The sequence below is a fragment of the Mesoplodon densirostris genome, chromosome 5 (genome assembly GCF_025265405.1).
Source record: "Mesoplodon densirostris isolate mMesDen1 chromosome 5, mMesDen1 primary haplotype, whole genome shotgun sequence".
Taxonomy (NCBI): domain Eukaryota; kingdom Metazoa; phylum Chordata; class Mammalia; order Artiodactyla; family Ziphiidae; genus Mesoplodon; species Mesoplodon densirostris.
Window position 1 is genome coordinate 138,534,636 of NC_082665.1, and position 27,546 is coordinate 138,562,181.

The 27,546-nt window shown below is 39.6% G+C and overlaps 1 protein-coding gene across 1 annotated transcript; it reads left to right on the plus strand.

Annotated features, from left to right (window-relative positions):
- The first annotated feature begins 5,444 nt into the window (after window positions 1–5,444).
- On the plus strand, window positions 5,445–27,546 carry TM4SF18 (transmembrane 4 L six family member 18). Its single transcript, XM_060100207.1, has 6 exons — window positions 5,445–5,628; window positions 5,720–5,913; window positions 8,602–8,691; window positions 21,580–21,722; window positions 26,084–26,264; window positions 27,262–27,546. The coding sequence occupies exons 2-6, from the start codon at window positions 5,737–5,739 to the stop codon at window positions 27,274–27,276; spliced, it is 606 nt and encodes a 201-aa protein (XP_059956190.1). The 5' UTR covers window positions 5,445–5,628; window positions 5,720–5,736; the 3' UTR covers window positions 27,277–27,546.

A 27,546-nucleotide genomic window follows, 5' to 3' on the forward strand; every position in this document is an offset into this window, starting at 1 on the left:
CACCCCTCCTCCAAATCTTCATAACTATCTGTGACTTGAAAGCATCATTAGAGACATCTTTTGGGGCTTGACCAAGCCTGGGATATACTAGTCATGCATGTTTCCCTTCCCTGACCCCGTCTCCACAGCAGACATCAGTCATTTTTCTGACCTGTATGTTTCTCCCACTGAAATCAGTGTGTCTTCAAAATAACAATGTAGGCAGCCACTACCAAAGAATCCAAATATCTAAAGTTGAAACCTATTTGCAGTGGAAGAGGGGGTTAACGCCTAGACGTGTGTCAGACCAGGGTGAACATGGTGGAAGAGTTCAAAGAATATGTCTTAAATCCTGGGCTTAACTTCTAGTTCCTGGAAGTTTAAAAAATTTTTCTTAGATCCATTGTTTTACATGCAAAATGGAGTTAATGCCTTCAGTTTAGTGTCATTGTGAAAATTTATTTTTTGTTCATTTTCAATGTATGTGAAAGCTTCTAGCACAGTGCCTAGCACAAAGGTACTCGAGATGTCAATTTATCATTATTATTTTGAGGGGGGGCCTGACTGGGAGCTCACCTCACTGACACTGAAAATTCCTGGAAGCCACAACACTGATAGGTGGGAACTGCTCAAGCATTCTACCCTCTATAAATTTTAACAAAAAGTATTCTTTTTTTTTTTTTTTGGTATCTTATTTATTTATTTATTTATTTATTTATTTATTTATTTATTTATGGCTGTGTTGGGTCTTCGTTGCGGAGCACGGGCTCTAGGTGTGTGGGCTTCAGTAGTTGTGGCACGCGGGCTCAGTAGCTGTGTCTCACAGGCTCTAGAGCTTAGGCTCAGTAGTTGTGGTGCACGGGCTTAGTTTCTCCTCGGCATGTGGGATCTTCCCAGACCACGGCTCAAATCTGTGTCCCCTGCACTGGCAGGTGGATTCTTAATCACTGTGCCACCAGGGAAGTCCCATTAACAAAAGGTATTCTTAATCACTCCTCTCCAAAGTACAAAATATTGGCAATAAAAACTTACGAAGTCTCAACTAAACCCTAATAAGTCTGTAAAACACTGTTCTTTCTGGGTTTCTTGGTAGCCAGTTACCCTCTTCAGAGATTATCCTGTTCTCCCCCTTCCTTCTTACCTTATTTCATTGCCTGTTAGAATCTCTATGACTGATGTCTCAAGGTGAGAAATACTTAAAGCCAAATTAAACATTTTCAGGTTTTTAAACATCTTTGCTTAAAAGTTGATGGGAGACGGGTGGTTAAATACTGACTGGAGAGACTGTAAATTTCAGTGCTGGATGATACTGTGATCGTCTCCCACCCTCAGTTCATTCCCCCTCAAGGTTACTTCCCTTGGCTCCTTGAAGAGTTTAGCACCTGGCTCTCCAAATGCAGTCATTCTCTCCTAAACTACCATTGTTATAATAGTTGATTTTAATATTCATTGCAAGGCACCATTCCAATATCCAGCCCTCTCAGTTGCTTTCTTCCAATCCTCCTGCTTTCCACCCTGCTTAGGCCACTCACTCCCATGGTCACACCTACTAGTCTGCTAGGGATGCCATGACAAAATACCACAGAATAGGTGACTTAATCAACAGAAATGTGTTTTCTCACATTGATGGAAGCTAGAAGTCCAAGATCAAGATGTTGGCAGGCTTGGTTTCTCCTGAGAACTCTCTCCTTGGCTTGCAGATGGCTGTCCTCTTGCTGTGTCCTCCTATGTCTCTGTGCACAGGCACCTCTGGTATCTCTCTGTGTGTTCAAATGTCTTCTTCCTACAAGAACACCCATCAGATTGGATTAGGGCCCACTCTACCAGCCTTGTTCTAACTAAGGCCCTCTCGCTAAATATAGTCACATTCTGAGGTTATGTGGCATCAACATATGAATTTCAAGGGAGCAAAATTCAGCCCAAAATATACCTCTAGACTGTCTCCACCAATTACTGAAACATGTTAATCTCTGATTCCAGCATCCCTTCTTCCCAATCACTGCCTTGTATCTTTCCAGATCTTTTTTGTTTCCATTTTTTTATTGAAGTATAGTTGATTTACAATGTTGTGTTAATTTCTGCTGTACAGCAAAGTGATTCAGTTTTATATATATACATATACATATATATATTCTTTTTTAATATTCTTTTCCATTATGGTTTATCACAGGATGCTGAATATAGTTCTCTGTGCTATACAGTAGGACCTTGTAGCTTATCCATTCCATATGTAATAGCTTACATCTGCATCTTTCCAGCTCTTTATCTCTCTGCTACTCAAAACCAGTCATTCTTCAACCACACTAGGACACACAGTCTACAAATCCAACCCCTTTTTTACTGTTCCTCATATTCTTTCATGTCCTTACTTCCCTCCTTCTTCCTTCCACAGTCCATCACGATAATCACTCTCTTATATATATTCTTGATTCCTTTGTCCCCTCCTCTCTCTTTATGATACTTGCCTGGCAAACTCCCAATCCTGGTTGATTCCAGCTTTCTTACTACTCTCTGCCCACACCTCTGCAGTTGAACTGCACTGGGACAAGCACTTGACCATGCTGCCTAGTCTCACTATAAATTCATGACCTCAAGAGGGCCCTCAGTGCCTGCCAGCATCTGCCACATCTCTCTAGACGTTTCACCATCCTGCTTTCCTAGGCAACTGTTTCACACCTTCTCCTCTCCCTCCAAACCTGTAACTCCCTCTCTCCATCTTCATTCTCAGCTGATAAGCCTGCTTCTGGTTTTACTGAGAAAGCAGAAGCAATCAGAAGTTCCCACACCTCCAATTCCTTATGCTCTGTCTTCCTTTTTTTACTAACACAGAGCTGCCCAGGCTGCTAGCTCAGGCCAGCTCCTCCATCTGTGCACACACTCCCACTGCTTCCCATTGACTCAAGAACACAGCTCTAGCAATTCTCCCCAGTTTCTCTCTTCCACTCCCCTCCCCTCCCCAACCCTCAACAAGAATATTCCCATCAGTATAGGAATGTGCTATAAATTTTTCCTTTAAACTTTTTCCCTGGACTCCCACTTTCCCTCCAGCTAAACTCTCCAAAAGTGTTACCTCTTCTCTCTGTTTCCAATTCCTCTTTTCTCATTCTCTCACGAACCCATTCCAGTTGGACTCATGTCTGTCCCACCACTAAAGGTCCTCTTATCAAGCTCATTGATGACCTCCACACTGCTAAGTCCAATAGTCATTTCTCAGTCCTCCCACATTACTCACTCTATAGGCAGCCTTAACTCTAATTGATCACTTCTTTCTCAACTAGGAACTCGACTTCCAGGATAAGCTCTTGGTTCTTCTAACTCACTGGCCACTTCTCAGTCTCCTTTGCTGACTCCCCGTCTTGTTCCCAAACTCAATTCACTGGACTTCCCAGGACCTAGTCCTTGGGTCTCTTTCCTAACTACACTCATTCGTGCATAGTGTTTCATGTCTTTCAATACCATGTATACACTGACAGCTCTCACACACTCCATCCCAGACCTCTTACCTGAACTTCATATTTGTGTATCCAATGGCCTAATTGACATCTCCACTTGGATTTCTTTCTTTCTTTTTTTTTTTTTTTTTTTTTTTGCGGTACGCAAGCCTCTCACTGTTGTGGCCTCTCCCATTGTGGAGCACAGGCTCTGGACAAGCAGGCTCAGCGACCATGGCTCACGGGTCCAGCTGCTCCGCCGCATGTGGGATCTTCCTGAACCGGGGCACGAACCCGTGTCCCCTGCATCGGCAGGCGGACTCTCAACCACTGCGCCACCAGGGAAGCCCCAAGTAACTCAATTTTTAAAAAAAATATAAGTATAATACAATTTAAAAGTATTCATATAAAAATAAGTTTTTATTCTCTTGAATTAAAAGTAGTTATGTTATGGAGTGTTAATATTTTCTGGAGGATAATACAAATTAAATATAAATACTTCTAGGGTTAAGATTTTCAGGGTTCATGATACAAAACTCTTTGAGTATTGAGAGGAATAAATAAGCAGACTTTACTTCTGATCTCTGTACCATTTGGACCATTATGTTCCTATAACTGCTTTTTTATTATTAATGACGGCTCCCATTTACTGCCTGCTCCTTCTCTATCACCTGATACCGTGTTTTGCACACATAATCCTGTTAACCCACACATTATCTTTGTGGGGAAGGTACTGTTTTTTAATCCCCATTTCACAACTTAGGAAGTTGAGACTTGAGAAAGTTAAGTCAAGCAGGGTTCTGAGGTTACCAGCAGAAAGTGGCAATGAGGTCAGGCAACCCTTGAATTCTTTTGTTTTGTTTTGTTTCAGTTTTGGCTGTGGCACGCAGCTTCTGGGATCTTAGTTCCCAACCAGGGACTGAACCCGGGCTCTCGGTAGTGAAATCACAGAGTCCTAATCACTGGAATGCCAGGGAATTCCCAACCCTTGAATTCTTTTTTTTTTAAATTAATTTTTATTGGAGTATAGTTGCTTTCCAACCCTTGAATTCTTTACACCACTGTCTACGTTTTCTTTAACACGTTAGTGCCAAGATTCCTTCCCATAATCCTCTCCTTATGTCATCAGAACTACAGGGATCTGTGGCTCTTTAAATTTAGGGCAATAATTTGGAAGGGAGTAGAGAATGGACTTGAGGATATGGGGAGGGGGAAGGGTAAGCTGGGACGAAGTGAGAGGGTGGCAGGGACATATATACATTACCAAATGTAAAATAACTAGTGGGAAGCAGCCGCATAGCACAGGGAGATCAGCTTGGTGCTCTGTGACCACCTAGAGGGGTGGGATAGGGTGGGAGGGAGGGAGGCGCAAGAAGGAGGAGATATGGGGATATATGTATATGTATAGCTGATTCACTCTGTTATACAGCAGAAACTAACACACCACTGTGAAGCAATTATACTCCAATAAAGATGTTTAAAAAATAATACTAATTTGGAAGGGAGAATTCTTAAATTCACTTCAAGCTTATTACTCATAAAGCCTTTATCAAATTACCCAACTTCTTTTACCTCTTTTTCCTAAGCAATAAGAGATATGAATTTACTCCTGTTATTATTTTATTGCGAGGTTGAGATAATAGATGTGAACTCTTTAGAGGAAAGCTGTACCAGTCTTATAACAATAAACTCATCAACTGTGATGTCTTGTTTTCCTAACTCACCAGTCTTTCCCTTTCTTTGTCCTTTTTGTGCCCCCTGCAGTTTAAACAGTGCTTGGTGAATAGTGAGCACACAATAAAAAACACTGAATAAAAGACAGATACATAAAGTCAGAATATTTGAGCAAACCGCACATCCGGTGCCAGTAGAAGATCCCTTGGTAGTTTTCTCTTTAACCCCCCTGTCCACTGTGGGGGTGAAATTTGCCAGACTCCATTCCAACCGCCCCCCTCCAACTTCCTTCTGCAAACATGCCCAGGATTCAGTCTTGAGTGCTCTAATCCAGAGGAAAATGACTTATTTTAAAAAGCAGTAAAAACACCACATTCCTTTGGCACAGGATGAAGACCAGCTCAGCTTCTCAGCCGTTGATCTTTGTCTATTGTTCTCCAAACAGTAAACCACTATTTCCACACCGACAGATTGCAGGCTGCAGTTGTGTCTGAGTCCTGGACTCCTCATGAATATGAACTGAAGGGCTCTGACCCAGAAAGTGGTAGGTAATCTCCGGGAGGGGGCAGGGGGGAGACAGGTAAGGAAAAAAAAACAGGCTTGATGTAATTCAACACTCTTGAAATCTCCTGCAGGTTCTGAGCAGGGTAACATGGGGTCTTGGAAATGTGGAAGCTGCCTGAGTAGTCTGCTGATTCCTCTTGCACTTTGGAGTATAATTGTAAACATATTATTGTATTTCCCCAATGGGCAAGCTTCCTATGCATCCAGCAATAAACTCACCAACTACGTCTGGTATTTTGAAGGAATCTGTTTCTCAGGTATTATGGTAAGTGTGACTTTGGAGACTTGGGATTGCAGAAGGGGGAGTTTTTACTAAGCATTAACTTGTTCCTAGTGAAAATGATGAATCATGGAAAAATCAGTCTTCTAATCCTTGGTTTGGGTTTGGAAGATGGATGGGGGTAAAAAGGCAGGTAGTCCATGAGGACTTGGAGGGTAGCTTTGTTTTCAGTAAGCTGCTTATTTATGTAGCTCCAGCCATGCAGGAAATTAGTCCTAATGAAAGTTGGTGGGACACTGGCCTATAGAAATATTATATCCTCATGAAAGCTGTGTGTCAACTTATGCTATTTAATCTCCAGTGGCCTTGCTTTTTCCTAGAACGGATTTTCTGTCTGTACTCAGGATTCCTCTAGCTTGGAGTGGTATTAAGACAGTGGGAAAAGCAGAGGTTTGAAGATTCAGACAAACCTGAGTTCCAGGCTAAGCTCTGTCATTTGAGTCATGAGACCTTAAAGCAAGTCACTCAATGTCTTTGGGGGGGTGTTTTTGAAAACTAAATCAAAGTATCCACAGTAAGAATCCATGGATGTTTATCTGATGACTTTGTGCTCTTTAAAAACAAACTGATAGTAAATCATGTTGGCAACTCAGAGGAAAAGAAGTTTTTCCTGATCATATCATTTCTAAAAAAAAAAAACCACACTGTGCACTGCAAGCTTTCTATACCAACAAGAATGCAAAAAAAAAAAAAATCCATTATAATCTATCTCTACATCTTGGTGGGTGTTTAATTATTATAATATTTGAATAAATATGTTGGAAAGCAGTTTCATTTATTTGTTATTTTGCACGTGAAATTAATAAACTTTGAAATATTAATACACAGTGCTACTGAAGGTGCTATGTGCTAGGTACATAATGACGGTTGGTGGTGGTACTATGAATAAATGCAAGCCTTTGGGAGAAATTTTTCATATGATATATTAAGATCCATGAAAATGCTTATGTCTTTTGACTTGGTAATCCTAAATCTGAGCGTTCATTCTGAGGAAATAATCCAAAATAAGGGAAGAAATTTATACATAGATGTTGGTGGCAGCGTTATTTATAATAGCAAAAAACTAGAAGCATTCTAGCATAGACATGGCAAAATAGATTATGGTCCATTCACCTTATAAAGGATGAAAATTGTAGTTATGAACATGTAGCAACATGGAAAACACATGTTATTTTATATTAAGTGAAAAAAGATATAACAAAATTGTGAATACATTATGATTGAAATTATGTAAAATATACACATGTGGGAGGACATACTTAAAAACATGTGAGAGTAGTGGTATTTTGGGTAATTTCCCTCCATTATTCTTGAGCCCTCTGTATTGCAGCTATATTCTATAACAAAAAGAGAAAGAAGTTTCTCTTTAAACACAGGCTATGCCTGTGTTTCTCCTTTGGCACAGGACTCTAGGGTCTAGGTCTAATTATTTCTAACAATATTGTAATGAAGCTGGTTACTGCACCTGGTTTATTGTGGCTTATCTTGTCATTGTTTCTCTCAATATATAATTGTAATAAGTGGAAGATTTGCAAGACATTACTAAAGTTAAACCAGAATCTCTTTAAAATTGTATTAATTAATGGTGTTGAAAGGAGGAGAATGTAGGACTGTTTGCTTATATTCCATGTAAAATTTAAAACTGTAAAAAGAACCTATTCTCCATTTTTCACTGTCTAGGAATTCTTGAAAAATATTCTTTCAAGATCAAATCCTTTTTGGAGAAAGGAGAGGAATATAGATAAATAATTAAATGGATAGATAAATAAATGACGGCTGAAGGAATTTGGAAACTGGAAATATTCACTACAAGGAATAAAATAACAATGAACTCAACTACAAGATTCAGTACTGAAGAGTACAAGGAAAGGATAGGTGGAGAATTTGCCAGAAGCAATTCACGGTCCATACCTGCCCAAACCAAGGACTATAATCTTGGGTTGAACAAAAAGATAGTTCGGGTTTTTCTGTACCTGAACGAACTTTTTGGCCAACCCAATCGTAAAGAAATCCATGTTCTTTCCGGAACTTGAGCCCTTTGTCTAACATACCAAGAAAGGGAAGTAGAATACACTGAATTCTCCCAATTTGTTGGCTTCATACAGACAAAACCCACTGGAAAATCTGAATCTAAGATGATCTGAATACTCGGGGAAATTGAATTTACTTTACTTTGGATTAAGAGATTTAGGTTCAGAGTAACCATACCTTCCACCTGCATTCCCAGAGGGCAGTAAGTAGAAAGAGGCTGGCAAATGGCAACGTCTGGTGAATGGTTTTCCTTTGTCCTCCACAAGTGTCAGTGAGAAGTGCATGTTTGCTGCAGAGGGTGGTATTCTCATGTCCATACCATTTACCGCTCCTTAATCATTAGCTTTTGATAACTGATAACTATAATAACAGCTAACATTTATCAATCACATGTTATGAATCAAGCACACTATTCAAAATTTTACGTGCAATAGCTCATAACAACCCAAAGAGGTGAGTTCTCAGCACCATTTTATAGGAAAGGACTCTGGAGTTCATACAGTTTTTAAGTGGCAGAACTGGGATTTGAACCCAGAGCTACCTGATCCCAGAGTCTATGCTCTGAAGCACTGTGCTCTGATTATGAGCATGAGTGAAAACTAGTATTCCATTTCTGATATTTTTTTCTCTTCCCTACTATAGATGCTTATAGTAGCAGCAATTCTTCTTGTACTGGAGAATGATAACAACTATAAATGTTGCCAGAGTGAAAACTGCAGCAAAAAATACATGGTAAGAACAATAGTATTTTGAGGATGGTTGAGTGTGCTCTGGCTTTCTTTCCTCTCACTTGGAAATGTGAAAATATTGACACTATTGTACCCTCTCCATCGTCCTTTCAGTTCAGAGCCCAAGAGTTTCCTCCAAATATTATCTATTTTGTCTACAGTTTTCCTCCACTTTTGTTCTGCTGATATTCTTCTAGCAATTCAAGATTTAAAGATACATGAAATTAGAAAATAATATTACCTTTTCCAAACTGGGTTTCTGTGAGTCTATTTTTTCCCTTATCAACTTTATTGAAGACTAATTTACATATAATAAATGCCATCCATTAAAAGTGTAAAATTCCATGAGTTTTGACAGTTAAGTCCACTCATGAAACTACCATCATAGTCAAGATATGGAACATTTTCATCACCCCCAAAAGATAATCGTTGATCTCTTTTTGTCATTATAGATTAGTTTGTATTTTATATAAATAGAGTCATACAGTATTGGTCTTCTGTATCTGGCTTCTTTCACACAGCATTAGATTTATCTCAGAGTTGGGTATATATGATGGACATTTTTAAAGCTAGAACTTTAAAGATAATTAAAATAGAGTCAAGGGCTTCCCTGGTGGCGCAGTGGTTGAGAGTCCGCCTGCCGATGCAAGGGACACGGGTTCGTGCCCTGGTCCGGGAAGATCCCACATGCCGTGGAGTGGCTGGGCCCGTGAGCCATGGCCGCTGAGCCTGCGTGTCAGGAGCCTGTGCTCTGCAGTGGGAGAGGCCACAGCAGTGAGAGGCCTGTGTATTGCAAAAAAAAAAAAAAAAAAAAAATAGAGTCAAGAGAGAACAATACAACCACATTTTCTAAGCCTATGCTCAACACGTACGCACTGGGTTCCTGTATTTCCACCATCATCCACCTCCCCCTCCTCATGTCATCATCATTTATTCATATTTGCATAGCACTTCATAGTTTGTTCACATTTACCCAGTGAATTATATCATTGCTACTCCTGCTTTATAGATGAGTCACCTGTGACTCAAAGAGAATATGATTCATTAACTAGAAGGAGCTTTGCCAGAGGTCTGGGAGGCATTCTTTGCAGCAGTGGTTCCACATGTTGTCTGCACTTTTCAATGATCTGGGAGCTTGGCCTTAGAATCCCACCCCCAGAGACTCTGACTTAGTTGGTCCAAGGTGCAATTACATTTAAATATGCAGCCAAGATGGTATGGCTTACTTTCTTTGACTGTTGCTTTTGGAAGATTAAATTAGTTGTTTAATTGTGCCCCTAGTGGGGAAGAATTAGAAGACCAAAATACTCTCCCTCTGTGTGTGTGTGTGTGTGAGTCTACTTTTTTAACCAATTGAATCAAACATCCCCCAGTAACTGTTGGTATTATACTACAGAAAAGTTTTCAAAATGGTCTAGGTGAAGCAATGGATTCAGGTAAATTTTAACCTATGTACTCAGGGAATTTCTAGAATAGAAATGTTTGTACCATTAAGTATCTAATAAAAATCCATGTGTTCAATTTGCCTTAACTCATTATTAGCATCTCCAGCACAAATGTATGCTAGAAATAGTGTAGAGTCTGGACACTGCCTTATAATCAACATTGGATGCGATGACTGGCATCTCAGTGGGAAGAGCAGGAGGAAGGGAGAGAGGATCCCTGGATATTCTGCTTGGTTCTTTCAAAGTACACTCTAGGATAGGGGTCCTAACTGATATGCCCCCAGATGCCGAATACCTGATGGCAGTGAAATATGTAGACATTAGAGCAAATTTTCTATTTAAGGAAGAGAGGGAGCTGCTACTCAGGTCCAGCCAATTGCTACCACTACAATATTGGGCAATAATTCTCAATTTTCAATAGGAAGTAGAGATATGGAGTTTTAAGTAAAACTTCACAATTATAAAATGTTGGCAATTAATTCTCATTTAAACTAAATAAAACACATCTTGCAGGCCAAATTTGAGTCTGCACCAGTTTGTAACTTCTGAAGCTCTAGAATGGAAATTTAGGTCATCTAAGATTCATCTTGTAGAGGAGAAAAAAAGTTTCCTCAACCCTCTTTGGGTCCCTGGTTGGGTCTGAAAATTAATCTGATGACAGGTTAACATGAGAAAAGCATACAAATTTTATTGAATTTTTACATGTAATACATGTGCGATTTCACAAGAGAATGAAGACCCGAAGATGTGACTAGAGCAGGAAGCATCTAAACTTTTTAGATAAAGAAATAATAACTTTGTGAAGAATTGACAAGACAGAGAGATTTGGGTTAGGGATAGAAAAAGGTGAAGAAGTAACTAGGAAGATAAGGTTTAGTTAAACATTTATTTATACAGAGTTCTTGGCCCCAAATTTTAGTCTCTGGTAATAAGAATGTCTTCCTTCCTCCAGGTGCAGGGAGGGTATCTTTCACCTGGGAGTTTTATGACCTGTTTCAGGGAAGAAGGGTGAGAAGGTGGGAGAGGTCAGAGTGAACTTCCTGCCTCTGCCATTTCCTCAAACCCCTTCAGCTTAAGATATTAATATGCCAAGGTGCTGTATTTTGGGGTAGTGTGTCTTGAACCCCATCATTCTTCTGTCTGAAACTTCCCTCAAGAAGTTTCACAGTCCAGAAACTGAAGGCGTAGATTGTCCCATAACCCAATGAACCAGTCCCTCAGCCCTGGACATTTGTATGAAAACAAACAAACAAACAAACACAAGTTAATGGTTAGAACAAACTATAAACTCAGTTTTTGAGTCTAGAGGGCAGCCAGTTGAGAAGATTTCTAGATGTTGGAACTCCAAGCATCTTCAGATGGAGTGAGAACAGGAAAAGGTAGCCTGACACTTCCCTGGTTCATAGTTTGAATGTCTCTGGGGATGTCATCAGGTGTTCTGGTGAACTCTCTGAGAGACCTACACAGCGACAGGCACAAAGATTGTCTAGTATGAGCTATGGCAGTACTTTCTCTGAAGTTTATATCAAGTTGTCCAGCTTTAGCTTTGTCCAGTTTCGGAAAAAGGGCAGTTTTAGTTCTCAATGATTCCAAATCAGAAGGATGGGTGAAAAACTGGAAACATTAATTTGGGGAATTGTAGCCAGATATTGGAGAAAACTAAAAGAATTTAAGACTCAGTCCAGTGTATAGGTAGATAACAAAAACTCAAAGACAATGAATAGGACTAGAACCTGTTATCCATGAGGGTGTGTTATGACTTTCCAATGAAACATATTTTTTTCTCTACAGTCACCCTCATTTCTATCAGAAATAGCCAAAGTAAGTCTAATTTGTTTGTGAAATAAATCTAGTCTCATTAAACTTGGCCTGATTATTTACTTAAGTACAGCAAGAACAGTGATAACCATATAGGCTCCTTTAATGTCTACTTTGCTGGAACTTTTCATAAAGAAGCTCAGATCAGACTTTTAAAATCCTCTCCAGGCTAAGAAGACAAGCCAAGAACTTGCCATCAGACTTTGTATAAAATTCCTATAGATTTGGGTTAATTTCTCTCTTTAGGTCCCCCAAATATCCTGAGATTTCTGGGTCTGCCAGGAAGTGACTTTCACCTGGTAAAGCTGCTGGAAACCCTGTAAACAAGGTACCAGGCCACTTTTTCCAAGGAACTTCATTGGCTCCATAAAGTCAACCTTAGATCCTTAAAGTTGTCTGCTCATATCTGATTCTATGAACATTCACAAATATGACATTCTAGTCAAAGCCTTGGTAATATAACCAATGTTTCCAGCTGTGTCCTGTTGCAAGGAGAACAGATTTTTATTGAACTTATGCAAATAATTATATTGCCATAAATCTAAGAATAACCACTAAGGGTTTTCAAATCTTGGAGGGATCAGGTAGGGAGAAAAAGTAATTGTTTCATCTTTGTTCATAAAGGTATGCTTTACAAAATTGCTCTAAGTCATAGATAGCTGAAGAGAAAAAACAGTTTCCTTAAATATGGAAAGCAAAACATTAAGGAACCAGCAAAGTTTTAAAGAGAAAGTAATAAAGAATTATAACTCATCAGTTTATTCAGTCCCATGTAATTAATTTTTCTTCTGCTTGGTTTTCTGTTAGCCATTTTATGAATCCATCAGTTTCTGCATTAGAGTTTTGGAAATTTTTACTCAGTTCAGTGATATGATCTTAACGTTATCAGAAACGTATACTTGTTGGAGTTCTTTCCATGAATCACCCTTAAGACAAGCACTTCTGCAAAAGCATCAGAGTAAAACAATATCTCTCTGTAAATGACAAAAGACTTTAAAATGACCATGGTTAAACATCTGATGAGAGTTTATTATAATGCAAAAGAAAATAAAAATTGGTTATTTCTGAGACATATGACATTTTAAAATAATAACTAGAATTATGACTGATAACGTTATACCAGGATATAGGTTTCTAGGAATGCCATATAATTTCTGGAACACGTATAATAACATGTACCCATATAAATATAACCTAAAAAGGTTAAAAAATCCCTTCTTATTTGACAAAGCTTCCCATGTAATTTAACATATCAAGTGAACCTAATTAGTTTGGTATCTCTCTCTCTCTCTTAAAGGACAGAGAACAAATTACTGAGATGTTCCAGGGGCCCTCTGGAAAATCCCAAAGTTAGTCTGAGGTCAAGAAGACTTCATTTAGAATTTAATTTGGGGGGAAATTTGTCAAAAATATCAAATAGGATCATGTCACTGTGAAACAATACATAGTGATCCATTTAACTCAAGTTAAACAATTTTAAAGGTAAATATAGAAAGTTACATAGTTGTAAAAAAAAACCCAAAACTTGACTCTTTAAGTAGAGAAGACTCACTTGTCTTAAGTAATCAAAGATGTGGTAAAAACAAACAATTCCCTGAAGCCCAGGGAATTATTTTGATAAAACACAAAATCTTTGCTTTTTGGGTAGATTACCCAAAAGGTTAAAAGCCTTTCATGATTTCTTATCAAGAGGAGACCAATAGTCCAATAAAATGTGTCCTTTTAGGGGTGATAAGACCCAATTCTAGTTTTGCATCAGTGTACTTTTTTTTTTAAAGCATCTTTATTGGAGTATAATTGCTTTACAATAGTGTGTTAGTTTCTGCTTTATAACAAAGTGAATCAGCTATACGTATACATATATCCCCATATCTCCTCCCTCTTGTGTCTCCCTCCCACCCTCCCTATACCACCCCTCTAGGTGGACACAAAGCACCAAGCTGATCTCCCTGTGCTATGCAGCTGCTTCCCACTAGGTATCTTTTTTACATTTGGTAGTGCATATATGTCCCTGCCACCCTCTCACTTCGTCCCAGCTTACCCTTCCCCCTCCCTATATCAAGTCCATTCTCTACATCTGCATTTTTATTCCTGCCCTGCCCCTAGGTTCTTCAGAACCTTTTTTTTTTTTTTTTTAGATTCCATATATATATGTGTTCGCATACGGTATTTGTTTTTCTCTTTCTGACTTACTTCACTCTGCATCAGTGTACTTTTGATATTAAGGCCAGCTTGACCACATAAGATTTCCTCTCTCTCCTTTCTCAGCTCTCTATATTCATTCAATTTGTCCTTTTTTCTCTTTCTGAACAACCAACATTTTTACTTCAGGACAAAATTACTGTTTTCCCTTAATAAAAACACATCTCCATAATTCATACCTTTAACCACATTGTACTTTGCTTGCATACAGAGTCATTCACTTATTACTTCCAGTAGCTTTAATTACATATATTAGAATTCTTAACTCTTAGAAATTTTAATTTCTAGTGAAAACTAGGAAGCAAGCAACTGTGAACTGTCTGTTACATATGAACATTCTGTTGATTGGAAAATTTATGAAGGTATTATTTCATAATTTCTGGAAGTATACATTTCCTCATAGTACAATTTTTCAGTGCGGCACAAGACATGTTTACTAACAAATTCAAATATCTTTAGTTCCTCCGTGTTAGGAAGAAAAAAGTCGGTAAACTTATGTTCAGTAATTAATGTTTCAGTATTTTATCTTATTCAGAAATGATCTAGATATCCAATGAATTTCTATCACTTAACTTAGTATCAATTTAAGGTTTCAAGTTAGCAAAAAGATTTTAGAAGCTTTTTTTTTCCTTTGCTGTATTTCTCACCTGTGACTCATTTATTTTTTTAACTGGAAGTTTGTACTTTTTAATCTCCCTCATCTGTTTGGTGAGGAAGTTATTTTAAAGTAGACATATTTTATAAAACATAATTATTGTTGAAAAGTTCATTTATAAACTTTTATCACACATTTATTTAATTCACTTGTTCTTAATTATGTTTAGATTACTCATGAACACTTTATGAGACACGAGACAAGGTTAGCTGTTATCTTGTTATTTTTCTGGTTGACAAACGTTATAACATATATATATATATTAAACAAGCATAAATGTCATAGAAACAAAGAATCTAAAAAGTAAACATACAGCTTCTCTCTTTTTTTAACTACTGTGGTTGGCAGACATTAAACAATGTATTTTTAATGTATGTTTTATTTTTAGATTGAATTTATGGTTTTTATCATCTTAAACATCTAGTAGAGATAATATGTTTTTTTCACTAGTAAACCTAGGTAGAAAAAAATTGTATGACTGCATTATATTTAATGCTGACAACTCTAAAGTTATGCCTTTTTTTTCCAACAATTTAAAAACTAGCTTTATTTACCAAAGATTATTCCAGATCATGTGAATGAAGCTTTGAATTAGTTTTTATGTTTCTGAGAGTTTTAGGAATACTTAATTTATGTGAGTGCTCATTTATATTTACACTAATTTGAATAGAACTCCTTTGAGAGATTTGATAAATTAATTTGGTGATAACATTGGGAGGTAGAAAAATATCTCATATCTATAACATACATATATTGACACAAATAAACATATAGACAGATGCAAACAGAGATCTTATAGCTTTGGTTTTTAAATTTTAACCACATGTCAGGTACATTAATACAAAACTCATTAGTTTATAGAGAATCCAAATTGACAGATAGAACAAATTATGGTTTTCCATTCATATGGCTAAACTTTTTACTGATATTTGTGGAGATGACTTTTAAGATTTGTATCTGCCCTTAACAAGTAAACTTATGGAGGCTGTGGACTAGATTTTGAGTAAGGAAGCTTTTATAATTTTTTTTTTTTTCAAAGCCTCTTTTCCTTTTTTCCCCCTCACTCTCAGGTGGTTGTGAACAGTGTTTTAGCTATCTCCTGGGATGTTTACATTTCAAAAACATGGTAAGAGTTACATCTCTGAGGGACAGAGAAAAGATATAGGTTTTCTCTTAGATGGAGTTTTAGGACATATCTTTCTATTATCAGAAATCTAGGGTAATCACTACTTAAATTTTTTCATCTTTTTCTTGAATACAGGACAGTTCTGTTTCCAACATCCTGATCTTTTACAATATCTGCCAACATTTTGTGTTAATATCAATAGAAGAGGTTTGGGGATTGGTAAGGTTTAGTGGACTTTTGCTTTTACAGCTGCATTTATGGTTTTGTGAAGCCTCAAATCATAAGACAAGGACAGCTGTATTTTAATTCCTCAAAGAACTGGTTTGCAGCCTGAATGATATCAAGGGGCTGACCTGCCTATTCGACTACATTATCTTCAAGTTGCTTCCTTATATCAGGTGGAAGATTTCCAACTAAGATGGAAATGGAAAGATTTCTATGTTCTAGATTTAGAGCTGTGTGTCTTTGGAATGTTTTCATAAATCATTCCACAAAGCCTTCGTGTGTTTTCTTTTCCTGTGAGTACAGAGCTCCATTTCTGCTTAGGAGAGGAGGCCTTCACAAAAAATGTTCCTATCAGGCTCTGAATATCAACCTCAAATTCTGTCAACTTCTGACCATAAAGCTCTTTAGAAAAAAAAAAAGTTTCAAATATTTAAACCAAAGGTATACTTTATCAAGTGACTCAAAACCAATACTTAACCATGGATGAAGAGGTGTCCCCAAAGAGGGTACAAGAGATGCAGCCTTCTCAAGATCCAAAACCACTTCCAGAGATAATTGTTGGGCTGCACTCTACAGACCCACAAGGCCTATGTTTGTCCAGCTTCAAGACTAAAGAAAGAGCCTGGAGTCAACAACAGAGACATAAATGGTTTAATGGATGGGGGAGCTTATGCATCTGAAGCAAGGTCCTGGAGCGATACCCCACTGTGTGCAGCGGATGGAGGGCAGGATGTGGTGGCAGTCTTTGCTCGAGGTGGGGGGAGGGGTAGATTGCCAACCATAGGGGGAATTATGTCAGGTTGGCTCATCAGTTTCCAGGGAAACCAGCAGAGGGGCACGCCCTTCACTGCCCCTTTGATAAGAACAGTCTTTAAGTGGGGCCTGGGGCATGTACGTAGGAAGGTCAGTCTTGCGAGTAGCTTGTAGGTGAAGCAGGCACTGGTGAGCAGGGGATGCACAGAGAGCAAGAAAGCAACCATCTTGAGTGGCCTGACCACGCAGTAGCCAAAAGAAAGGAAACTTGGACAACCCCTCCGCAGAACTGGTAACAGCCGGGAGGACGCTAGCCACAAATGGGGCGCAACTACATTTCGGTACAGCCATGCCGGGGAGGCTTGCCATCTGACAGTTGGCCACCTGCAGAATCAAGAACTGACACTTGCATGCCCTGATGGGCAGAAAGCCAAGCCAAAGTCTCAGGACACAAAGCAAGAGACAAACAGGAAGGCAATAGCCGTCCCTGGGAGGGAAAAGATCAATAACCAGTGGGTACCCCGAAACCAAACTGGAATCAGAGTCACAATCTCAAGAACTAATTCTTGCAAATGTTTTTCTCCTGCCAATCTTAATTGGGAAAGGAAAGGACCCTTATCATCTTCACCCGACTGGTCCCCCCAGGCAGAGGTTGAAGACATAACTTGGCAAGAATTCTTCTGCCAGCTTTTGTCAGAGGTCTAGGATCTCTGACTGCAGCTTCCAGATTGAACAAGGTGTTCCCCAGGAGATGGCGCCCCACGGTGGGTCCCAGAAACTGTAGGGGAGAAAAAAGTTTCCCTCAACCTTTTTAGGGTCCCTAACTGGGTCTGAAAATTAACCTGACAAAGACAGATTGAGAAACGCATACACATTTTATTGAATTTTTCCATGTACACAGGAGTCTTCACAAAAGAATGAAGACCCGAAGACGCGACCAGAGCAGGAAGTTTCCACACCTTTTAGACAAAGAAACAACAATAAGTTTGTAAAGAATTGGCAAGTCAGAGGGGTTTGGACTAGGAGTACTAAATGGTGAAGAAGTAACTAGGAAGGTAAAGTTTAGCTTAACAAGGTTTGTTTATACAGATTTCTTGGCCCCAAATTTCCAGTCTCTGGTAGTAAGAACGTTTTCCTTCCTCCAGGTGCAGGGAGGGTATGTTTCACATGGGAGTTTTATGACCTGTTTCAGGGAAGAAGGGTGAGAAGGTGGGAGAGGTCAGAGTGAACTTCCTGCCTCTGCCATTTCCACAAACTCCTTTGGCTTAAGATATTCATATGCCAAGATGCCATGTTTTGGAGCAGCATGACCTGAACCCCATGAATTTCTTGGCTGCTATCCATTCCTCTGTGGTGTCGCATCTTCTGCCAACATTCTGTGGGTTGTTATCCCTGGAAAACAAATACTGGCCAAATAAGGGCACTTGAAATAGTAGATAATATTTTGATTATGCTTTTCACTTTTCAAATAATTTTTATATGCATTGTATCCTTTAATTTTTGAAACAGCCCTATTATGTAGGCGCTGTAACCATCTACATCATCTACATTTTACGGACAATGACACTGTGACTCAGGGAGATTCTTATTCCCACTTTATTTTGAGGCTTACTTCGATTGTGCAAATGTATCCACTCATTAGATTGTAATTTATACATGTATATATATATATATATATACATATATAATGCTATGATTGTAAATTCACCAAATGAAGAAGTTCTTCACTGACCTTTCCAGCAAACTGCTTAAGGCCATTTGGTAAATAAGGAGCTCAATCTTTTGAAAACGTCCTTCTTCCTTTTTCAAAGATGACATTGGCGAATAGGTAAATATTTTTTACAAAGTATAACTAACAGAAATCTACTGTAAAACAAACTATTTATCTCATCCCATGACAAGGCAAAACTCTATTAACAATCAATATGAAAATATAACTTGAAAGAGTTTTCTATCATATGTGAAGTTGCCAATGAGATTACTAGTATCAAATAGGAAAAAAGCATAATTTCTTTCCTTCTTTGTGTTTTTTTTTTTTTTTTTTGCGGTACGCGGGCCTCTCACCGTTGTGGCCTCATCCCGTTGCGGAGCACAGGCTCTGGACGCGCAGGCTCAGTGGCCATGGCTCACGGGCCCGGCCGCTCCGCGGCATGTGTGATCCTCCTGGACCGGGGCACGAACCCGTGTCCCCTGCATCGGCAGGCAGACTCTCAACCACTGCGCCACCAGGGAAGCCCCCCTTCTTTGTGTTTTTAAAATACTTTTTTCTGATTTTCCATAATGATCATGCATTGATGTTACATTTATAAAATAACTCCAAGCAAAGAAATATAATTTGATACCACCTTTGTTCCAAAAATTGCTGGTTTTTTGTTCTTTTCCTGGTCTCAGCTTTTGAATTTATCAACTGGCTACTGCATGTTTCTGTTTGTTCATCCTACTCTCACTTGAAATCAACATTTTTTAAACTAAATTAAATTTTCTCCCAAACAATACTGCTTTTCTTGGCATCCCTATTTCTGTCTCCTTTTCACTCAAGTCCCAAACTCTGGAATTTTTTTCAGCCCACCTCCAGCTACTCATTTCCTCCTCAATGTCTTTTTGTCCAGTGCGTGTCTTTGTTGCCACAACTTGACATTTTCTCCACATGGAATTCTTATTTAGGGGCTCTCTCACTTCTGGTTGGTATGCCACCACTGCCGGAGTAATTTTCCAAAATCTGTTATTGGTTCATGTCACTTCCTTGCTCAAAAATTAATTCCATGACTTGTTAGAAAAACAGCTATTCCAGGTCTGAGGCAGCATAAATTCAAACTGATCTTGGGACATCTTGTGCCAGGAAGCAAGGAAATGTTCAAAGAATGATAGGGGTATGTTGAAGGGTACAGGAATTGACTTGAAGGGATGTTCCCACTGGTCATATTTGAACCATTTGAGCATCGAAAGGAATAATAACAATTATGAGTTATAACATAATGAATTAGAAAATCCGTGCATCCACAATAATACCGAAAGAGAGGGGCAGAGGAGAGAAACGGGACATAGAAGTTCTTCTGTACAGAAAAATGATAACTTACAAATGCAGGAGAAATGAAAAATTAGAAAATCAGTACATTACAACCGCTTATTGTGATAATCGGTGCTCAGTGAACATGAGGATCACCAGTAGATGCTAAATCCATCCATTGAAATGTCTTTAGGGAACAAGATATGACACTGTCTCAAAATATTACCTCATAAATTACTTCCTAATTGCAAAGTAGAAAATGTACATTTGTGGATCTGAAGGACAACACTTTAACCAAGAGTTCAAATTTAGCATCATCAGTAGCAGTGAGAGGCCCATAATGTACCCACGCCAATCACCTGTTCTTGCCAAAGTGTTTAATCCAAGTCCAATTGTGAGGAAACAATCGAGAAAGCTCTGAATGTGGGACTTTCTACAAGACAACTGGCTGGGATTCTTTAAAAACAATTTAATATCCTGAAAGAAAAAAGGCAGCAAGACTAGTGTAGATTAAAGGAAACTAAAGAGATGTAACCTTGTGCATAAACCTTCATTGGATCCTGTACCAAAAAGGAGAAACAATTGCAGAATAATAGAATATCTTTATTCTTGGGACATAAGTGCTGGTGCGTTTAGGGGTGAGATATCCCAATGTCTGCAACATACTTTCAAATGGTTAAGTAACAAAAATGTAAATAAATATATGTGTTTGTCAATGAACATATACATACCGAGAGAGAGGGAGAGAGAGCAAGCAAAAATGGTAAAATAGTCACAAAAGTTGAGTCTAAGAAAAAGGTAGTATACTTTCAACTTTTTTGTAGATTTGAAAAAAAATTTTTAATAAAAGACTGTGGGAGAAAAATCCACTTACCCTGAAGGATGAAGTCCAGTCTCCTTGATCCAGCATCCAAGGCCACCTTCTGCCTGGATCTCCCAAGTTACACTCACGTTATGTGATATAAGGGCTGGATTGTGTCTTATCAGCCCTGCTTTCTCAGTTTTAGCACCATGCCAAGCTTCTCCCCTCTACTCATCTGTAGGAATCCCTTTTAGATCAGATCAATCTACTTAGTCTCACAACTTAGCTTGTATGGATCTGTCAGTGAACATTGCTCATTCTTTCTACTCAAATGAAAATACCCTCCTCCTCATCAATCCCATGCTCACTTGAGTATAAACATGACCATCTAGGCTATCACATGATATTTCCTCACATATTCCTGTGTGCGAACATATTCAAATATCATCTTCATAAGAGAAAAACAAGGATCGTAGCTTTTGATTCTTAGAGAACCCACCCTACCTAGAAAATAATATGTCTTCAATAAAGAAGTATAGATTGATTGATCACATCCTTTCATTGCATTTATGTATGAGTTGATCATTATTTTGATATCAAAGCTCCAGAAAAAAAGGGGAGAAATTTAGTAAATTAACTAATTTTCTCTATGGAATGCCAAAGAAAAAAATCATTTAAAAACTTATTTTTAAGATCAAGTGGGTTTGGATTAAATGTTTCCTTTTTTTCTGTGGACATTTGTTATTACACAGGCTGCAGTAGGCTTGGAGGACTAGGGGAAGTTACCTATCTGATCACTTATTCACAATATCCCCTTGTCTCATTCTATGGCGCTAACCTCCTTCTATGTTTAATTTAGACACTGCTGTCGATGATCTTTTCTGCCCTTGGAATTGCTTTCTCTGGATACTGCCTGGTCATATCTGCTTTGGGCCTTCTTCAGGGCCCTTACTGCCGTACCCTTGATGGCTGGGAGTACGCCTTTGAAGGCACTGCAGGACGGTAAGGAATAATTCCCTGATTTGGGAGGAGGTCTGAAAGTCAGAAACACCTGGCTTCATGCCCATACTCATTTTCCATGATCACTTGGCAGTTCTGTGTGTCTACCTTAGTCCAGAATGTTCCTAATAGTTTACTAATATCCAGACCAATTTGTTCCTACACAGAACTCTGTTTAGATCTTTTTTTTTTTTTGGTATGCGGGCCTCTCACTGTTGAGCCTCCGGATGCGCAGGCTCAGCGGCCATGGCTCACGGGCCCAGCCGCTCCGTGGCATATGGGATCTTCCCGGACTGGGGCACGAACCCGTGTCCCCTGCATCGGCAGGCGGACTCTCAACCACTGTGCCACCAGGGAAGCCCCTGTTTAGATCTTTTTTTCTCCAGTCTTTTAATGTCACATGCATTCACTATTTTAAGGCTGTCGTGGACATTTCCTAATGAAAGGCATGTTTCTGCCATACTGCAGAACAAGGCTTCATCATTATTGGGGTCTGGCAATTGCTGGAGCTTGGGGCTTGGGTGGCCCTGGGAAGTCAGTCTTGTTTTGTGGCCAGGTTGGACATGGAGTCTGTTAGAGATGTGAAAGGGCTTGGCTGGGAGAGAATCACAGTGCCCTTGGATGGTGCCATATGGAGCTATACCATTAGGGGCCACACGGAGGTAGAACCAGGCAAGGTGAGCACCCAAGTGAGATCCAGGGACATGAGTAGGTGCAGGAGTTTGTGGAAGGAGCCAAGAACTTATCGAGCATGTACTGAAGAAGAGTCCAAGGGGTAGCCTTACTCTGAAGGCTGGTAGTGCAGTCAAGTGTTGAGGGACCCAGTCCTGGATCACAGAATGCCTCACACTGGCATTGTTCTGGCTCATGGCCCTACCAGCTCGGGAGGGAGCAGGGCCCAGACAGAGATACAAGAAGATCTACTCAATCTCTCCCTGTCTTGTACTGCACAGACAATTCCAATGGAATAAAATGAGGAAGTGTCAGTACCATTTCCTGGGGAAGTTACACTTTCTTCTCAAATCCCCATGGCTGGCTCTATTGTTCAAAGCCCACATCCATTTGAGGTTTTACCTGCTCACCTCAGCCTGCACAGCACAACTGCTTCTGTGTCCATAGCTGCCTTTATTCTAAAGTGTCCATGAGGTACCCCATGCTGTGAGCAGAGCTCTCCCTCAGGTCAGGAGAACCTATAAAATTACTTCAGGTCTTTCTTTTTTTTTTTTTTTTTTTTGCTGTACGCGGGCCTCTCACTGTTGTGGCCTCTCCCGTTGCGGAGCACAGGCTCCGGACACACAGGCTCCGCGGCCATGGCTCGCGGGCCCAGCCGCTCCGCGGCATGTGGGATCTTCCGGGATCGGGGCACGAACCCGTGTCCCCTGCATCGGCAGGTGGACTCTCAACCACTGCGCCACCAGGGAAGCCCTACTTCAGGTCTTTCTGAACACTTGGAGGAGACACTCCTTTGGGATTGAAAGGGCTCAGGAAAGGGGACCCTAATGTAGAAAGTGCCACTGGGTACAAAGAGTGGTTCTTTATGCCACCAGCCCCTGAGCTTTTCCCCACCCCCAAAACAAGTAAACCTCCAATTTCAATGCAGGAATCTCAGGCTGCCCACATGCCTCTTCATTCCTCCTTTAAAGTTGCCCTTGATATTTGTATTCACCCGATTCCAGCTCTATAAAAGTGTTTAGAGGTGAAAAATTGGAGGCCATGAAGGGAAACTAAGTTTCTGGGCCCCTAAAGAAGTTTCCAAGGCTTGGTGAATGCAAGGTGGAACAGCTGTTAATGTTGAACAAATCAGCTGAAAGTTGCCCAAATCACCTCTTCATATGTACATTTATTCAACAAATATTTATTAAGCGCCTACTATGTCCCTGTCTTGGATTAGGTGCTAGACAATCAAAGATAAATTACACAGGTTCACTTCCCTCTAGAAACTCATGCAGATCTGACAGAACATTCTGCTGAGATGGAAGCCTTAGAATGAACATTGCCCTTAGAGCACAGAGCTTCAGTGCTTGTAGATCTGGGTTGAAGTCTCCCGTCTCCTATTTACAAACTGTATGGCCTTAGGCAAATATCTGGATATCTCTGAGCCTCCGTAAATTGGAGACAATAATCATTCCTACCTCACAGAACTGAAAATTAAACAGAAGTAAAGCACAGTTTAGATTTAATAAATTCTCGACATGCCAGATTTTATTATTAAAATCATTACCTTGCATAACCTTCTATACCACATGATGGTCTTCCATCTGCCAAGTGGACAGCAAGTTCAGCCATTAAGTTCAGCCACTGGCATGGTGACCAGCGAGGATCCTGAATCAGTTTCATTCAACAAGCATTTGTTGATCTTTGCAATGCCCCCAGGCACTGCCTTAGGCCTTAGACATGGCCATTTAGACATGCATAAATCACAACAGTGTTCTCACAGTACACTGTGTAGTGAGGAACTAGATATACAGATATAGCTATAGATAGAATTATAACATAACGAAGTACCTGTTTTGTTAGAACGGTGTATGGAAATTGTGGAGAGAATGAGTATCAGGGCAAATTTCTCTGTTCCTTCCAGACTCTGATAGTGCACTTATGACTCATTCCATTTATACAAGAAGAATAAATAGCACCGTATCCTAGGAGAAAAAGAGAAATCCTGCAAGGCCTCTTGCTTTAAAGTGTTGGATGATCTGTGCAGAGTATACACTGGGAACAGTCTAGAGTAAGGATCTTGAAGGGATTAGCTTCCCTGGTGTCTGAGACTGAGTTAGGAGTAGGAGGGTGTATGAAGTGGGTCTAGGGAAATGATAACAGGAAATTACATCTGTATGGTGCTTTATAGGTTCCAAAGCATTTTTACATACATCTCATCAAATATTCACAATAACCCTAGGGTTAGATATTTTATACCCATTGTCCAGATCAAAGAGGTAAAATCCCTGGCCCAAGATCCTACAGATCCAGGAGTTCTAACTTCATATTCAGTGCTGTTTACCCCTTGAGACGTAAGGTCCATGAACAATACCAAGAAATTCTCAGAGTGCCTCTGAATGTCCCAGAGCATAGAGAATAAGAAATAAAGAAAGGGAAGAAAGAGAGAGTTAAGGGCAACTTGGCTGGCACCAAGGTTGCTCGAATTGCTGTTTTGAAAAAAGGCATCTTGCTGTCAACAAGATATTTACAAACAGCTCTGCCCTGTAACTGGGCTTGATTGTTTTTGTTGCAGGGATTTTTTTTTTTTTTTTTGAGGAAACCAGTTTTTAACTTCAATTTAGTTCAACAAAGAGAGTGTCACTCTTGGAGAAATGCTAATGGCCATAGCTGACCTGGAAGTGGGCAAAAGACAGGATAATTCAGCACGGTTTTAAGACTATCTTAAACGTGGAGGTGGTTTAATTCTCAAAATCCTGTGCTACGCTAGACTGATTGAACCATTCAGTCTTTTGCTTTTCCACCTCATAATCTCAATCTTTTTAAGAGCTGCAGAACACACAGTGGACCCCAGACCAACAGCATCAACATCACCTGGGAACATAGAAACCCAAAGTCTCCACCCCATCCAGACCTTCTGAATCTGAAACTCTAGGCTGAGACCCAGCAATCTGCATTTTCACAAGCTTTCCAGATAATCTTCATGTATGCTCAAATTTGAGAACCATTGTTCTAAAAGGCTTTGGGACAGAATCTAAGAATAATAGCATCATTTCTTTTTGCTCTTTTACCAACCGTGTGATTTTATATCCAGTGCTAGCTGTCCCTGACAGCCTAGGCTAACTTTTATTTATTTATTTATTTTATTTATTTTTTTTTTTGCGGTACGCGGACTTCTTACTGTTGTGGCCTCTCCCGTTGCGGTGCACAGGCTCCGGACGCGCAGGCTCAGCGGCCATGGCTCACGGGCGCAGCCGCTCCGCGGCATGTGGGATCCTCCCAGACTGGGGCACGAACTCGTGTCCCCCGCATCGGCAGGCGGACTCTCAACCACTTGCGCCACCAGGGAAGCCCAAGGCTAACTTTGGACTCCTAGGAAATGGGGAAATCTCTACCTCTCTTGGTATTGACATGTGTGGCCTTTCATTGCTGTTGAACTCTTCAGTATGCATCTTGCCTCCTAAGTGAATTAGAATTGTCTGAGGCAGGCACCATGTTCATAATAAGCATAGCCCTGTGCTATGCATACTATGTGTTCAATTATGTATCTGAATAATTTTATATATTCATTCACATTTAATAATATTGTTCTTTAATCATATATCAGTATCTTAATTTCCCAAACATATGAAACTTGTAGCCTTCTTCCTTGGACCAAGTCTTTAGGCTTGGCCATGCATCATGTTGACCATTTCCTTCCTCTCTCTCAGTTTCCTTACAGATTCTAGCATATGGATTCAGTGCCTGGAACCAGCACATGTAGTGGAGTGGAACATCATCTTATTTTCTATTCTCATAGCTCTCAGTGGTCTTCAAGTGATTGTCTGCCTCATCAGAGTAGTCATTCAGTTGTCCAAGATACTGTGTGGAACCTATTCAGTCATCATCCAGGTAACAGAACCCCACTGGCACCTGTACCTCTTCCATTTTACCCCCACTGTCCAGGACTCAATGGATCTTGTTGGAAGGATTTTAGAATTCCATCATTTTCTTTCCATTCCTACTGCCGTCATGTTTACTCAACCTCTAATACCTCAATTTTTTCTAATATTCCAATGTGTCTGTTGGCTTACCTAAATGGATTGAATCAGTGGAATAACTATAAAATCATATTCCGTGTTGTATGGTGAAAACACCACAGGTGTTTTATTTATTTATTTATTTATTTTGCGGTACACAGGCCTCTCACTGCTGTGGCCTCTCCTGTTGCGGAGCACAGGCTCCGGACCCGCAGGCTCAGCGGCCATGGCTCACGGGCCCAGCCGCTCTGCGGCATGTGGGATCCTCCTGGTCCGGGGCTCGAACCCGTGTCCTCTGTATCGGCAGGCAGACTCCCAACCACTGAGCCACCAGGGAAGCCCACCACAGGTGTTTTAAATGAGCAATGTTCTATGTAGAAATAACTCAAAGCTCAAAGAAATGTTACCATTTATTGAGAATGTCCCTGTTCATAAAATAGTCGAAGGCTCACAACCTAATCCCAGTGATATAATTTCTCTTTTGAATGCTGCTACATTCAAATAATCCTTCTTTATATTGAGTCATTAGTGAGTGGTTTTGAAGAAGAGAAATACGTCTTTATCCTGTTGAAACTACTTCTGCTTCATCTGCTAAAATATTAACGTTAATTTAATTATGGTGGAAACTGCTAAACCTATCCAGCAAGTCCAGGGTAAAGAGAAATCACGAATGAGACATCTTGTATCTTGTTTAACAACATATAATGTATAATACCTTTCCTAGTAGTTTCAAATAGATATTTTCCTATTCTATCATGTTTTGCATATAAACTATAAGTTTAAGTTGCTACTTGGATTATGGATTATTAATCAAGTCACGTTTACTCACTTTGTTTCTCTTTCTTTCTTTCTTTCTTTTTTTTTTATAGCCTGGAATCATTTGAATAAGAACAACAATCTTTTTCTTTCTCAAGATATGGTCATCTACCTGTGTCAATTGTTTGGACTTGAGGGCCATATTCAGATGATGGCTTTTTTCTCCAGTTGGTGTTTATTGTCCTCATTGGAAGTGCCTTCCATTTAGAATTTTTTTCTAAGCTGTATGTGTCAGGATCTTCAGAAATGTTCATACCCTTTGATCAAATAAATCCAATTTCTATAGCCTATACTATGAAAATAAATAAGAATATAAGATAAAGCTTTATGCAACTACA

Coding starts and splice junctions, on each gene's coding strand:
- TM4SF18 (XM_060100207.1), top strand. CDS start 5,737: ATGGGGTCTTGGAAATGTGGAAGCTGCCTGAGTAGTCTGCTGATTCCT. Junction 8,692..21,579: donor ACTGCAGCAAAAAATACATG/GTAAGAACAATA, acceptor TGTTTAATTTAG/ACACTGCTGTCGATGATCTT. Junction 21,723..26,083: donor TTTGAAGGCACTGCAGGACG/GTAAGGAATAAT, acceptor CCTCTCTCTCAG/TTTCCTTACAGATTCTAGCA.